Source organism: Elephantulus edwardii, unplaced genomic scaffold, assembly GCF_000299155.1.
Source record: "Elephantulus edwardii isolate Elephantulus edwardi_28Jun2011 unplaced genomic scaffold, EleEdw1.0 scaffold00167, whole genome shotgun sequence".
Taxonomy (NCBI): Eukaryota; Metazoa; Chordata; class Mammalia; order Macroscelidea; family Macroscelididae; genus Elephantulus; species Elephantulus edwardii.
Genome location: NW_006399917.1, coordinates 6,455,634 through 6,470,597, shown reverse-complemented (window position 1 = coordinate 6,470,597; position 14,964 = coordinate 6,455,634). Strand labels below are relative to the sequence as shown.

Sequence of the window (14,964 nt, the reverse complement as noted above, 5' to 3'; positions counted from 1 at the left end):
AAAAAAAGAGGGCTGACTTGAACACAGGCCATAGATGTGGCCTGGGCTTCCAGCAAGATTGTGTCTATAGGAAACACCAGGGAGACACACTGCTTAGAATAACTAGCAAGTCCACCACCAGTAAGGAGATTGACAGAGAGCATGTACCCAAGATAAAGTCTTGAAGGCAAGAACTAGTAGGATAGGAGGATTAATGGAAATTAGAATTACAGGGAGGAAATAGGAAAAATGTGATTGCCTTATGGATATTGTACTAAATGTTATAAAACAAAACATGTGAATGATTGAAGAAAAATCAACATATTCTGTAAACCTAGGTGTAAATAACAATAAAAAATATTAAATGAAAAAAATTATAAAGCTAGAAACAGATTCTATTACAAGGATAAAACAATAATTTACATGCAGTCTGTTGTTAGGGAACATAGCATCATTACCAATAGTGATCATAGTCGGTTAAGAAGTTCTGGTCATTCCAAAAGTGGCAATTATCAAGTAATACTCAAGAGTCAGTCCTTAGTAAAAATCATAGCTGAGCTATTCACTGGCTACATGAACATCAGAAAGTTACTCGGTTTTTCAAGACTTTAATTTCCTCATCTATGAAATACCTATTCTATATAAGGCTGTATAAAAAGTAAATGAGGCAATCTGCATTAAGGCCCTGATATATAGTAAATAATCCTTTCATTTGCAGATTCTAAATATGGATTTTTTTTCTCTAAAACTAATTTTCCATTTTATTATAGTAACTGAAAGCATTCACTCTAATGATTCCATATTAACAATCTGGAGAAAGTTAATGGTAAATAACTACCTAGATGCTGAGATGGGATATTTATATGAATTCATAGCAACAGAGACTCGTTAAAACTACATCTCAAAACTACACAGGCAAAGATGAAAATAAGAGTTTGATTACTAAAAAAACATTTTAAAGCATTTGTTAACCCCAAATTTGCTGAAATCTCAAACTTATTTTTGGAAATACTGAATGCCAGGTTTCCATGCCAGGAATTAGAGAACTCGGTGCTTAATCATTTGTTGAAAACAGATGTGGCATTGTATGACATTGGCACCAGATTTCCTGGGAAACACCAGATGCAAAGTTTGGCCAGATACAGAACCCAGAGAATTTGGGGGTGCCACCTACATCCTGCTGTTTCTTTCTGCCATCGGACAGCGCACAGCTCTATGAGGTCTATTTAAATTCTATTAGAGTTTCATGTCCGAGCCAGAACACCAGTGAACATAATGTTGGGGGAATGAGTCTTCTTTTTATACCCTGATTTGAGAATGTTTAATCAAGTGAGTTTATATAGTTAGAACACCAATGCCACAATTATCATTAAATGGATACCCAAATCCACCAAGGAAGACATCTGTTTGTGATCAATTCACTAGTATTAACATGATGTTTAAAAAATCATCAGGAAAAGATGAGAGACTGGCTGTCAGTAGAACATAATAAATAGAAACAAAAGCTTAGTTTCTAAAATCTGCCTCCTACTAGCCTTACTATTAAATGACAACTATATATACTTTAGTGGCATCAATACATTTGAGCATCTCATTTAAAATTTTCAGCATACTAACTTATAATTCTAACCATGTCATTTTAAGATAAATTGAAATTTAGAAAATATTCTTTCAGAATATGAGAAATCAACATGCTTTGAATAAACAAAAGGTAAGCTTCTCTAGCTCACTGCAATGGAGTCAGAACTGTCTCATAGCTGACCCTCCATTGGGTTTTCAAGGCTATAAACTGTAAATTATTATCTAGTTTGGAAGTGGCTGGAGAGCATTATGCTGAGTGAACTTAGTCGCACCAGAACAAATATTGTATAAAACCATTATTGTAGAATGAGTATGAGGGGTAGAAGCAGAGGGATGAGGATGTGGGAAGAGAGTAGATTAATCATGCGTTGTAAAATCTGATGGGGGGGGGTGAGGAAGACTACAAGAAGCTGGTCTAAAAAACAATGCATTCAAATTTTGTAAATAAACTAGTATCATTAAAAAATTAAAATTAAATATGTGGCATAAAGATTATCTTTACTGTTTTTAAGAGCTTAAATAAACTGGTTAGGAAAACCAAAAATATTCCAATTATAAGTGAAGAGAAAGATACAATTGACAAAAAAGAATGTAAAATGGTATACAAATATTACTCGGTCATGATGAGTCATAAAAAAAAAAGAGTTTTTCCTGATGCCAGCTATACATGTGGAACTCCTAGGTACAAAATAAATTTATTATCACTATTCATTTGCAGCTGTAAAACTGTAATTCATTCTTGTCAGTTCAAATTAAAACTCATACCTACTCACAAGGCTACCACCACTTCTGAGGCAATGACAAGGCTTAACTCTTTGAGAAATAATCACTGGAATACCTGCCAAATAAATACTTCAAAAGGAAGAAAAGATTACTAGAATACCCACTGATTTGTGATTTTCTATCATTGTCTGTTCTCTCTACAGAATGTAAGATCCTATTGAGGAGAGATCTTGTAGGTCACCACTGTCTCTTTAAAGTTGAGAGCCTTCATAATGGTACAGAATGTACTTAAGCCAGTTTATGTTAGGAATAGCCTAAAAATATTTTGCTAAATGGATGAATGAATGCAGAAACACCGTGACTGTCATTTCACATAAACCATTTCAATTATACAACTCATTTATACAGAGGTGATGCAGATGAGTGGGAGAACAATCATTATTACAAATACATTGCAGGCTTCTAAAACCTAAGCACCCAGACGATGAGAAAACCAAAAACACACTGCAGGTGGGCTTGCGGGATAGTGTTAAAACTTTAAAAGGATGACATTTAATTTATGTGAAAACAGCACCTCAGTATTTTGGTGTCTCGGAAAACAGCCAAGATAATGAAGCAAAATATTTTAGCGTCTGTTTCTACTATGCCATTTTCCTCTCCCACAAATATTTTCACATACTTCTTAATTGTAGTGGTGAGGCAGAAGGGCCAGATTAAAGTGTCTAAGGAATGTTTTTCTATGCAGCCAAGAGAGTTATTCAAGGCTTTGGTCGCTACAATCTGCTAATCAGATGAAACAGAAAGCAAGAGACCAAAAAGTGTATCTCTGAACTGAGCATCTGGGAAATCCAAAACTCCATGTTAATTTCACACTGAAGTATATTACCTGTAAGGATTGAATTGTGTTCCAGAAAAAAGAAAAAAAATGTGTTAAGTCCAACTTACTCTGTGTTGAAAAGTCTAACTTGCTCTATCTGTGGCTGTGACTTCACTTGGGAATGTCGCTGTTGTCTGTCTAGTTGTTACTGGCCCATAGCTAACCCTCTATGGGTTTTCAGTGGCAGTTTAATCACACAAGAAGAGACTACCCATGCTTCTCCAACAGAGCAGCTGGTAGACTCGAACTGCATGCCTTTGGGATTTTGATGCAGTCTCTTGCCACTAGGTTAGTGAGTTCATTCCTACCCCAAAGGGCCTTCTAGGACAAGTGTTAAGTTGTTGGTAGGTGCCTTGAAATCAATTACAACTCAGAGATCCTAAGAACAAGTCGTAAGCTTGCCTTATCCTCAATCATCCGCCATGCTCGAGTGCATTGCTACAGTCACTGTGTCAACCTATCTCCTTAAGACTGAGGAAAAACTGGATAGATTATATATACTGAATTGAAACAAACAAGGGAGAGAACAGTTCAAAAGCGATATATGAGACTGTATTAGGATTGTCAGCTGTGAGGGACCTCTCAAGAGTACTGAAGTGCAACGACGTCAGGCTGGAGACTAAGGTGTGCCTGATCCAGGTTACAGTCTTTGTAATTACGTGCCATGCATCAGAGAATTAGACAATGAATAGGGATGAAAGAAAGAGAATTGATGCCTTTGAGTTGTGGTGCTGGAGAAGAGTGTTGAATATACAATGGACTGCTAGGAGAACAAACAGGTTTTTCCTGGAGAGGGTGAAGCCAAAATGTTCCTTGGAGTCAAGGATTCTGAAGCTTTGTCTGACATACGTTGGGCATGTTGCAAGAAGGGACTGGTCCTTGGAGAGGGACATCATGTTTGGGAGAGTAGAGGGACGGCACAGGAGAGAAAGATCCTCAATGAGATGGATCGATTCTGTGAGTGGAGTGGTGGGAATGAGTATGTTTGAGACAGCAAGGTTGGCACAAAATAGAACGGTGTTTAGGGCTCTTGTACATAGGGTGGCTATAAGTCATAAGCGACTTGATGGCACATAACAACAACAATTATGATTATCACAGGAATCCAGAATTAAGGTTACATTGTGGAGTGCATTGGGGTGGGGGCGGGGGCAGGGGGATACTATACCAACAAAGAAGTTTATCTTTTGCTCTTCAGGGAGAGGAACAAACTCGGGGGGAGGGGAATGGTAGAGAAAAAAGTGCAACAATGAGTGAATGGAAATCCAAAATCTCTGTAAATGTTGATTAAAATTAATAAAATAATTTTTTTTTTTAAAAAAAAAAAGTCTTCCTCTCTTTTGCTGACTCTTTAACTTCTCCGGCATGATGTCTTTTTTCCAAGCACTGGTCCCTCCCAACAGCATGCCAAAGTGTGTGAGGTGGACTTCTAAAGGCACCCTGGATGCAATTCCACAGTGACATATTTGTTTGTTCTTTTGGCAGTTAGGGTTTCCAAAATTGTAAATCTTTACTGGCACAACTGTCTTATCTTTCATCCTAATGGCAGCTAGCTGGTAGGTTTGAACCAGAAAACTATTAAAACTTTTGGGTCACAGATAGACTCTATAAACTCACTACTCTACAGGGTTCCCTGTACTAGTACAGTATGTGTTTTGACATCTGTGAAGAGCAGATAACATGCAGAAGGAAGCAAGCACAAATGAGAGAAAGCTAAATGCCCACTGTAGATCTTTCAAGAATACTAAACACAACGTTAGATAAGGTTAGACAAAGATTCTCCCTTAAAGGAGCTAGCTAGAAGAGCCTTCTGTTACAGCTGGCTCTGAAAATGCAAATTCTGAGCCTTTGAAGATGTGGTAAAAAGGGAGCTCAGGCAGCCTAGTGGCAAGAAGCTGTGCTGCAATCCTGAAGGCAAGCAGTTTGAATCCACCAGATGCTCTGCTGAAGAAGGGGCAATCTCCTCCTGCGCCAGTGGGATCTGATTCAATGGCGCACAACAAGGAGGGGGGAGAAAATGTGACAAAATAAATGTTTCATTAAATATTGTGGCATTTCTGCTACAGCAGCACTGAGAAATTAAGACATTAATCAAGGAGTTTAGAACAGTCTGGGAACTGTCAAGGAAAAGTAGACTCAAGTCCTCTAAAAACCATTCTGTTATGTCCTATGGAAAAAAGAAAGGATTTCAAGTAACGAAGAAAGACAATAATCATGACAGTCTCTTCCAACAGCTGTGTTAACTCGGGAACTAGAGGGGTTTTTATTCAATGGAGGGAGAGAACCCCAAATTTAAACAACTCAAACTTGTTGCTGTCATCCTGGATGGAACCAACTCAGCTGGTCCTGCACTGAGTGTCGCAGGCTGGAAAGCACGAGGCAGGAGACTGTCCACCTCCCTCCCCTGAAGTTGCTGAGGGATTCTAACTGCAAGAAAGGTGCACTCTTTAGGTCTGAAGCACAACTCCCTACATTCTAGGCACTCGAGCTCCCTTCAACAGGAAAGGCTGGTTCATGGCTGAGCAATCCATGGACACCCATCAGATTTACAGGGGAAGAGCTGGAAAAATATAAATGATCTACAAATTACAGATTACTTCTCGACATATATACAGTTAAATGAATTCATGATAAATAACCGATGAAAGATGCTTCTACTGGTTTTCAAACACTCTCCAGGTTAATTTTATAAACGCAGGTTTGGGTCTTGTTTGTTAACAGTTTTCAATCTTCTCCAACATACCATCTTGTAGTAATTAAAGCTTGTGTTAAGAAAAAAGAACTAGATACCATACAATTTATATGCTGAAATATTTTTAAAATATTTGTATTATTTACTCTGTGTACTTAACCATTTCCTTCATAAAATTATTAGAACTATTGATCTTTTGAACAAAAATCACTAGAAACTACACTACTACTTTAAAATGATACACTATTTATTAGTAATAGTTCTTCAGGTTTTAGAAAATTTTACCACAACAATTGATTTTTACTTTCCACCTTCCCATTTGCCTGAACTCAAGGATGTGGAAATGTTCACTCCAGAATTAAAGTTAATCACAAAAAAAAAGGTACAGCAACCACAGGTGGAGGGGAGAACTAACGTAGCACAGATCTCATTAATGCTGCGGAAAGATATTTTTACACATTTTCTTAGCTCCAGAAATACCTGTCTCTTTGCCTGGATGCTCACTGGAATACTTATTATGTTTGAAAGGGCTTTTCTGTGTTTTTTTTTTAAAAAAAAACCAAAACTTTAGAAATTTTTTTTTCATTCCCTGTGGTTTTTGGACCACCTGTCAAAAAAGAATCATTGGGGAGCTTATAAAAGAGTACAGATTCCAACACTCCATTCCCAGATAGTCTAAATTGATAGGAATGGAACAGGCCCAGCAATCTGGGATCTTATTACATGATCTACATGATGAACTTGCAGATGGTAATCCATCCCAGTGATGGTTAATGTTACCTGTCAGATTTTCTACATCCTGAGTTCCAGTATTCTTTGGCTGTCACCCATTCTGCGTTCTAGTTCTTTCTCATTTTCTGATATTAGGCATCCTTCATCTTGTGTTGTTAACCCTAATCGCTATGTTAATGAGGCAGTATTAGTTTGGACTGTATCCTAAGTCATATCCATATAAGAAAGTAACATTCAAGTCACTTTATTTACTGATGTTCTCTATCTGAGCTATGTAACTTAGGTAACATCCATAATCTGATGAAAAGGGAATTAGCCTGGAAGTACGACCTGTATCCACTAATCATATGGGTACTCTGGTAATACCCTCCCTTGCTCTCAACTCTAGCTTTTGGAATCTTGTCTACCAATTTGTCTTCTGACCTGATTCTGGGGTTCACCAGCTTATAAATCCCTGTTGTGTCATGGCTTGCCATCTGACCTACTGGTTCTGGATGTATCAGTTCCTACAGCCCCATGAGTCAACAGCTTTTGAACTGCCTGCTGTGGGTTTACCAGCCCCTGCAATCATGTGAGTCAGGAAAAGGCCTGACAACTGACCCATGGATAGAAAGGGTACTTGTCGGCCTTCAAAAGATCTGAAGCACTTATGAGGAGGCTCAGAGTGTAATCTTCAGTACAGATTATACTTCAACATAAAGAAAATGACTCTAACTCTAACCCTAACTTAAAACTAGATCAATAATCAACATCATGATAAAAGAGAAAAGAATGAAATTGCCAAGGATTTCATTTTACTGGGATCCGTGGTCAACACCCACAGAAGCAGCAGGCAAGATATCAGAAGATGTATCACATTTGGTAAACAAGCTCTCAAGGATCTCTTTTAAAAACTCTAAGGAGCAAGGAAGTCACTTTAAAGGATAAAATCCAACTGACTCAAGCCATGGCATTTTCAATTACTTCATAAGCATGCACACAACCGACAATAAATATGATCAAAGAAAAACGTATGCTTTTCAATTGTGCTTCTGACAAAAAATACTAAATGTACCATGAACTACCAAGAACCAAACAAATCTGTCAAACTGGACTTGACAGAAGTACACCAGCATGCCCTAAGAGAAGCAAGCATGGTGAGATTTCATCTCCCATACTCTGGGCATATCCAGGAGGGGTTAGTTCCTTGAGAATATTATGCTTGGAAAAGAGTAGAGTCCTTAACGAAAGAAAAGCTCTCAACTAAACAGACTGGCATAGAAACTGCAACTAAATTATAAAGGAGAGAAATCTTTAGCTAATTTTAAAATAAATTTCTTTTCAATGAAGACTTTTTAATGTTTGATGTAAAGTTAAAAAGTTACACTAAGTCAGGTGTGTTGTAAATGGTCAGATTGGCTAGAGATAGGGCAAGGTTCAAAGCTATTGTTCATAAGGTCCCTAAGAGTTAACTCGTCAGCACGTAACAAGAGTCAGAGTCCTGGTTTAAACGAAAATCTATACAATAAACTGCACTCTTTGACAAGTTACTTCTCACTTCTCAGTTTGTAAAGCACGGAAGAGAATATATCCTCCCTCTCTTTGCCAGGAAGAATGAAAATGGTCTGTTTGTAAATTAATTAGCATGGTGACTGAAACACAACAAATAGTAATCACTATTACTGCTACTGGGATCTCTGGATGGTAAGCTTAACCGTTCACTATCACTCAAAGGGTTGTTGCTTCTAACCTTGCTACAGGTACGTACCTTAGAAGTGAACCCTTGTGATCAATTTCTGAAAGGTCACAGCCTTAAAGATCCTATGGATCAGTTCCACTTTGCACACGTATTGTCCTAAGTTGGAATCAATTTGATGAAAACTAATAACAATACTATTGCCATCTAAAATCAATTACTAACACTAGGTGTGTCAGCGATAATAAGACTGGCGAGGGACAGAGCATGGTTTAAGGCTGTTGCACATAGCGTCGCTATGAGTCACAGGTGACTCGACATCATATAACAACAGCAACAACACTAAAGTGCCATATACGTCTTCCCTAATCAGAAAGTGTTAACAAAACCTTTAAAATGTGTATCTAACTTCTACAGATTAACAGACTAGCTAATGTGAGAGATGAACCTAATAATTTGAAGTCTATCGGGTTCTGTGTAAACTTTAGGAAAAAAACAGCAGCAATTAATTGGCAAAGTAAGTTCTATACTAACACATGTAAATTAGGCATTTTTGTAAGCCTCATTCCAATAAGAAAAGTTTTAATCATCTTACTTCAGAGACTAAAAGTGTTCAAATTCAGTTTCTACAGGTTATTAAGCCATACATCACTCTTCTTGAGGAATATGTTAACTATCTGAGTTATTAATATGCCAACAGTGTTCAATGATGCCTTCCACAGTTAATTGGCTAAGGGACCTGATAAAAAAAGAAATGTAATGAATAAACTCCTACTGAAGTTCAGAGGAAGTTTTAGATAAGGATCTATAGTTAATTTGTTTGAAACTACTGTTTGTTTTGAGTTGATATCTTTAACATTTGTTATAAAAATACTCAGCATTTATATTTAAACTTACCTTAACCCATTATAATGTGATCATAATATGAGTTCATCTTGGACTAGCTACGAAAGCACACAGTTTAACCCCATAAATAGTTTACTAAGCATGTAATATATTCTAGATTATTCTAGTATAGAAAATTTAAGGCATTAGTGTTCTATGCTCCTAAGGGACAAGGGAAGAATTACTCATATATATTAAAAAAACTAGATTTTTATAAGAAAATTTACAGAAGCAAGTGGTGTAAAAAATGTGTCAAAACTGTATATTGCCGTTAGTTTGTAAAAAATGTTTCTATTTTCTATTAAATCCTTTGCGATTGAACACATTTAGTAACTGAGCAATTCAACTCTATCTCTGATAGACATGTAGACTGACATATAGGCAGAGAGACAAATACATGGATATGTTTATATATGTGCATCACTTTAACCTAGTCAATTATTTCCTCAGCAAGGCAACACATCTGCTCTAGAAAAGAAAAACTAAAAACAAAGCAAAACCACCTGTAAACTTCAGAAAACATATTATCTATGCTTACTCTGTAATTCTGTATCACACAGCAGACCCAAAGCAGGTGCAGAACTAGCCTATTTAATCAACAGTTATACTGGTTAATTGGCTCTTAATCTTCCACATAGTCTTTCTTCAAATAAAAACACTTTTCAAAAAGCATTTCAATGATTCTTTTTTTCTTTAGTCTCTTAAAAAGCCAATGTCCAGCCTCAAAACTGATGTAGATTCTTTTTCTGCTGCTGACAGAACGGAGAAAATGTCCACAAAATATTATTTTTTTCCTTTGCAAAGTACTTAAAGAAAAGGAAACTCTCTAAGAAAAACAATAACAATTCTAGCACAGTAAAGTTAATAATGTAATAAAGAAACCTAAAATTCAAGGATCTACTGCTCTCAATTTGATTCTGACTCACAGTGACTCTAAACAGAACAGAGCTGTCCATCAGGTTTCCAAAGCGGTAAATCTCAAAGGAAGTAGACTGGCTCAACTTTCTTTCAAGGAGTATTTCGTGACTTGGGACCACTGACACTCCAGTAAGCACTAAAATACTGAATCTCTGCACTATCAAACCAACTGCCACCGAGGTGGCTTGAACTCATAGCAACTTTCATCAGGTTTTCAAGGCTAAAAGGCTTTATGGGAGAAAACTGTCAAGCTTTTTCCCAAGGAGCAACTGGGGTACACAAACCATCAACATTTTGGTGAGAAACACAAGACATTGTGTTCTACACCAACAAAGCCTCTTACCGCCCTACCAGGATGCCTTAAACAAGGACTAGCAACTTGTGATTACTTTAATAAAGCTCACCTGTTCATTCTTGCAAAGCCACACGCTGTTTCCACGTAACACAGTAAAGATTTTGGCTTTATAGCCTCTCAATTCAAGATAGCCACATTTCTCAGGTGCAACAGCGGGAGTCTGTGAGGTAAGGGATTGTGATTTCAATGCATTTAATAGTATGCTGATCCAGTCATTTCGTTCCTCTGAAAAGAAAGACAAAAGAAAATGCATAAATCCATATATATTTAAGTTATACAGATACAAAAATATTAAATTCTCAAAATGCAACAAATAATTTACAGATTCTTTCCCACAATGAACAATTTAAATGCTGACAAGTGGCCAAGTTTTGTAAAGGAAAAAAGGGATCCTTCAGTTGTTTTAAAATCAGTATCACAGGTTTCACCTGATGCTTACCTGAAAAATAAACCACTGCCATCTAGTTGATCATGCTCACGAAACCCCTTGATCTGAGAGGCTGCAAATGTGAATCATAACAGGAAAAGACTATCTCTTCTCCAGCAGGGAGGCTGTTATAGACCCTAACCAACTTTTCATTAGCAATCGAACTTCCAACTTCACTTTGCAAACTCTGTACATATTTTCAGGAAGTGCCAGTTCTTGGAAAAAGTCATCCCGTCAGGAAAAGTAAAGAGCCTTTAAAAGAGAGAAAGACCCTCAAAGGGATAGACAGACACAGGGGCTGCAACAATGGGCTTTTGCAGGTAGAGAAAAAGATAGTGCAAGGTTGGGCAATGTTTCAATTTGTTGTTCAAAGGGTCAATATCGTCAGAGTTGACTTGATAGCATCTTTGTTGGAAACTCAAAACTTCAGATCTAGGGAATCCAAATCTGAACTCTAAGAAGATCCCTAGTAATGCAGTGATCCCTGCATGCACCTTAATATTTTGGGAAGCACTCCATTAGATTACTTACAGATTTTTCTCCTTTAATAGAAGAAAGTGACATTTCTCCTCAACAATCATCAAATTTCACTTTCCAAATCAATTATTCATATATTGCCTAATCCTACTTTCAAGTTTATGGTTACTCTGCATCTACCATGCATCATCTCATCTTCAATGTACACACTCTGTGTTGTAGTGGGTCTGTTTCTAAAATCTGGCTTCACTAGGTCCTTGTCTTTCATCTGAGTCTGCTGCCACAACTTTGCCTGCCCTTTAAACACAATGGTCTGTCTGTATCAACAGTTGCACGAACCATCTCTTCCTCATGCAAGTAGGGCATGTTGTCTATCCACAAAGGGAGTGGCTAGCCTCTCCATTACATTGAGCTCACTGACAGAAAGTGGGACTCTCACCAACAGGAGAAGAGGAGGAAGTACAGAATGGACAAGTGCATCCTTCAAGAATAGAGATTCCTATGTCAAAGACTTGATTTTTCTGTTGACTGAGAAGATATCTGGACTTAGGGATTGTAACTTGTGGTTACAATGAAATGAGAAGTTCTTTGGACTGAGAGACAGTATTTTTCTGCTAATCTGAATTATTAATTGCTAGACATTATATTTGAGAAACTTTATGAACTGAGGGATTGTATATTGCTGTTAACCTAAATATATAGCTTTTAATCTCCCTAATAAACACCATAACAACTAATACGGTCTGTCAAGTCTGTGTGGTCACTGCAATTGGTTTCAAGCCCAGCACATGCCTGCAGAAGAATGCTTTACCTATGGGAACTGGTTTTGTGTCATGGATGCTGTTGAGGAGGGCAGTTCCGCCTGGTGGAGTTAGCAGAGGTCAGATTTGACTGTCTCACTGTTGCCTTTCCTCTTTTCTCTCTACCTACTAACAGCACACCACCTGGCAAAATGTGGTTCTCTCCCTTATTCCTCAACAGTTATGTGACCTTCAACTATGTACAACAGACTGTTACAGAAATAAGAATTTAATCTAGTCCCCAAAGAGCAATCAAAGCTGTAAGGCAAGTTGGATTTGAACATATCATGCAACACAGCATAATATAAATGTCATGCAAATGGTACCAAATAAAATATGAGCCAATTGAATCAGTAAGTTATTTGCTAAAGGCCATATAGCTAATGATTATTAAAATTAGGAGAATCAAATGTTCCCATTTTTCAGACAACTATTCTAAGGCAGTATAATAGAAGAGGTATCTGCTCGGTCTTCCAAAGACAAATGTGAAGTTTAAAATTTGGATGGGGGAAAACAAAAGAGGATTCTAAGCAGAAGGAAATACAATAACACAGGCAGGAAGAGCATATGTTCAGGGAATAACTTGCGGATGTGTATATTTATAATTTTGGATTCACAAAAAAATAATGGGAAATGTGGCTAGAAATTCTGCACTAAGTAATTCTATATTTATTAGCATTGTCAGCAAGGAAGGGGAAAGTCAGAAATAATGGCACTTATACGATTTCTTCTGAAAGCTCAGAAATCAGGAATAAGGCAATGAAAAAAAGTCAAACTACATCCACTTTGTAACTCTTAGTCTGGCTTTGTAACAACTGTATTAAGCTATCTTTTTAAAGTTTATATTGAAAAGAAATTTCCTGACTAGTGACCTTTCAGAAATAGCCAGAGGATTTTTTTTTCCTTTGAATAAGATAGTTGCATGGGAGTTTCAGAGTATGCTTTCAATAAACATTGCATATCATATGGCAGGCACTCGAATAATGAAGTCCGAGCTGAAAAGACAGAGACAGGTCTTGTTTTCTAGAAGGGGAAGTCAGAGAAGATCAGCCTGGATGATGGATGATAAAAGTTCAGTGTTCTACCAGATTACACGGGAATTACTGTTTTTATTATTAGGTGCCACTGAGTTGACTCAACCATTGAGTCGACCCTGTGAACACAAGATCAAAAACATGCCCTACTCAGAACCATCCTCATTATCTCTGCCATGCTCAAGCTCACTGCTGCAATCTGTGTCAACCTATGTTACTGAGTCAGAGAAAGAAAGGAATTATACAAAGAAATAAAGTAATTAAACAAAGAAAACTATAAAGAAGTGCAGAGTTACTTAACTAATGCTGGGAATCAGAAACACTTTCATGTACCAAAACAATCCAAACCAAACCTGTTGCCATCAGCTAAATTCTGACTCTATAAGGACACAGCAGTACTGCCTTTATAAAATTTATAAGGTTATTCACTTGTATCACTTTCTTTCTTCTTATTCTCCACGGACTGGTTAGTAGGATTAGGCCACTAGACTTCTGGTAAGCAGTAAAGGACTTTAACTGTCATACTACCAAGCTTTCCAAATAATAAGACAAACACACAAAGTCCACTGTCCTTCTCACAGCAACCTTCAATGGCTTTCTGAGCTATTAATCTTTATGGGAGGAGAATGTCTCATCTTTCTCCTTGGGTGAAGCTGGTGGATGGAAACTTCAAACACAATGAAAATGGAAACAAAAGAACATGCAAAGAGTCAGCACATAAGAATGGGAATGATGGATGATATTTTTTAATGTCTGGCAGATGTTCAACATAAAAATAAATTAACTGTTCAGAGGAAACTGTATGTTTGTAATCATGAACTTGTTTAAGATCATAAACTGGCCATGCACTGTGAAAGTATGAAGATGGAAGGTGAAAGATTGCATGTCCTTAACCATCATAAAGTTTTTAATGATAGCATGCTATCAATGGAAATAAACAAGAAAACACTGGACATTGACAAACATTTAAAGTAAAATGAGGATAAATAACTCTGTCTAAATGGTTGGAAGCGGAACTAATTAAGACACAAGAAAAATTAATTATCAAGGTAATAGGGAATGAAAAAGAGGGGGGAGAGTCTGAAATTCTAGGTAGGAAAATGTATCAAGAAGAAAAATTTAAACAAAGTCCAAACTTTGAACAGTTTCTGAGAAACTTTTATGACAGGTCTTCTCAAAATAACTTCACTAAAATAAGTAAGTTTCCATACCAGCGTTGCTCAGCTTCAAATACGAAGCCAAAGATACTTCATAATTATAAGTCTTAATTTTAAATTACCAGCTGTTCCACAGAAGAAAGAGGGAAATGTCCTCCTATACAATTTATACCCACTGCAAACCTGCTGAAGGGTAAGAGTAAGATATGAGTCAGTTCCAATCTAAGAGTACATCGCAACGCAAAAAACTACTAAAAGAGTTAGGAGCTCTGGTGGCATAGTCCCAAAAATGTAAAGGTTGCAAGCGTTCAGTAGCTACAAAGCACCATTGGTTTTGTGTTGTCAAAAACCTTGAAAACTGATTTTTTTTATCCGTTGTGTTAGACCTTGTTGGGGGCGTGGTCTTCAGCCACCTTAAATCATTCACATGGTCTTGCAAATCACCAACAGCTATGGGAACAATATAAGAGACAGAGTGTCCGAGTCACAAAGGGACAAATATTGCATGGTGCCACTGTTGTAGAATGGGACTGTCCTTGGGGTTGGGGAGAGATTGAGTAAGATGGGTTCAATAATGTATGCTGCTCTGAAACAGAGAAGGGAGAAAACTGTTTAAAAGAGATATGTGATTAGGTATTTCTGTCATGGCAGG

At 37.2% G+C, this 14,964-nt stretch overlaps 1 protein-coding gene across 1 annotated transcript in view; it reads right to left on the bottom strand.

Annotated features, from left to right (window-relative positions):
• Nucleotides 1-14,964, bottom strand: part of ARAP2 (ArfGAP with RhoGAP domain, ankyrin repeat and PH domain 2) — a 302,530-nt gene that overhangs the window by 198,610 nt on the left and 88,956 nt on the right. The window contains exon 8 of the mRNA XM_006895415.1: nt 10,467-10,642. Coding sequence (XP_006895477.1) covers nt 10,467-10,642 — 176 coding nt within the window. The remainder of the gene's footprint in view (nt 1-10,466; nt 10,643-14,964) is intronic.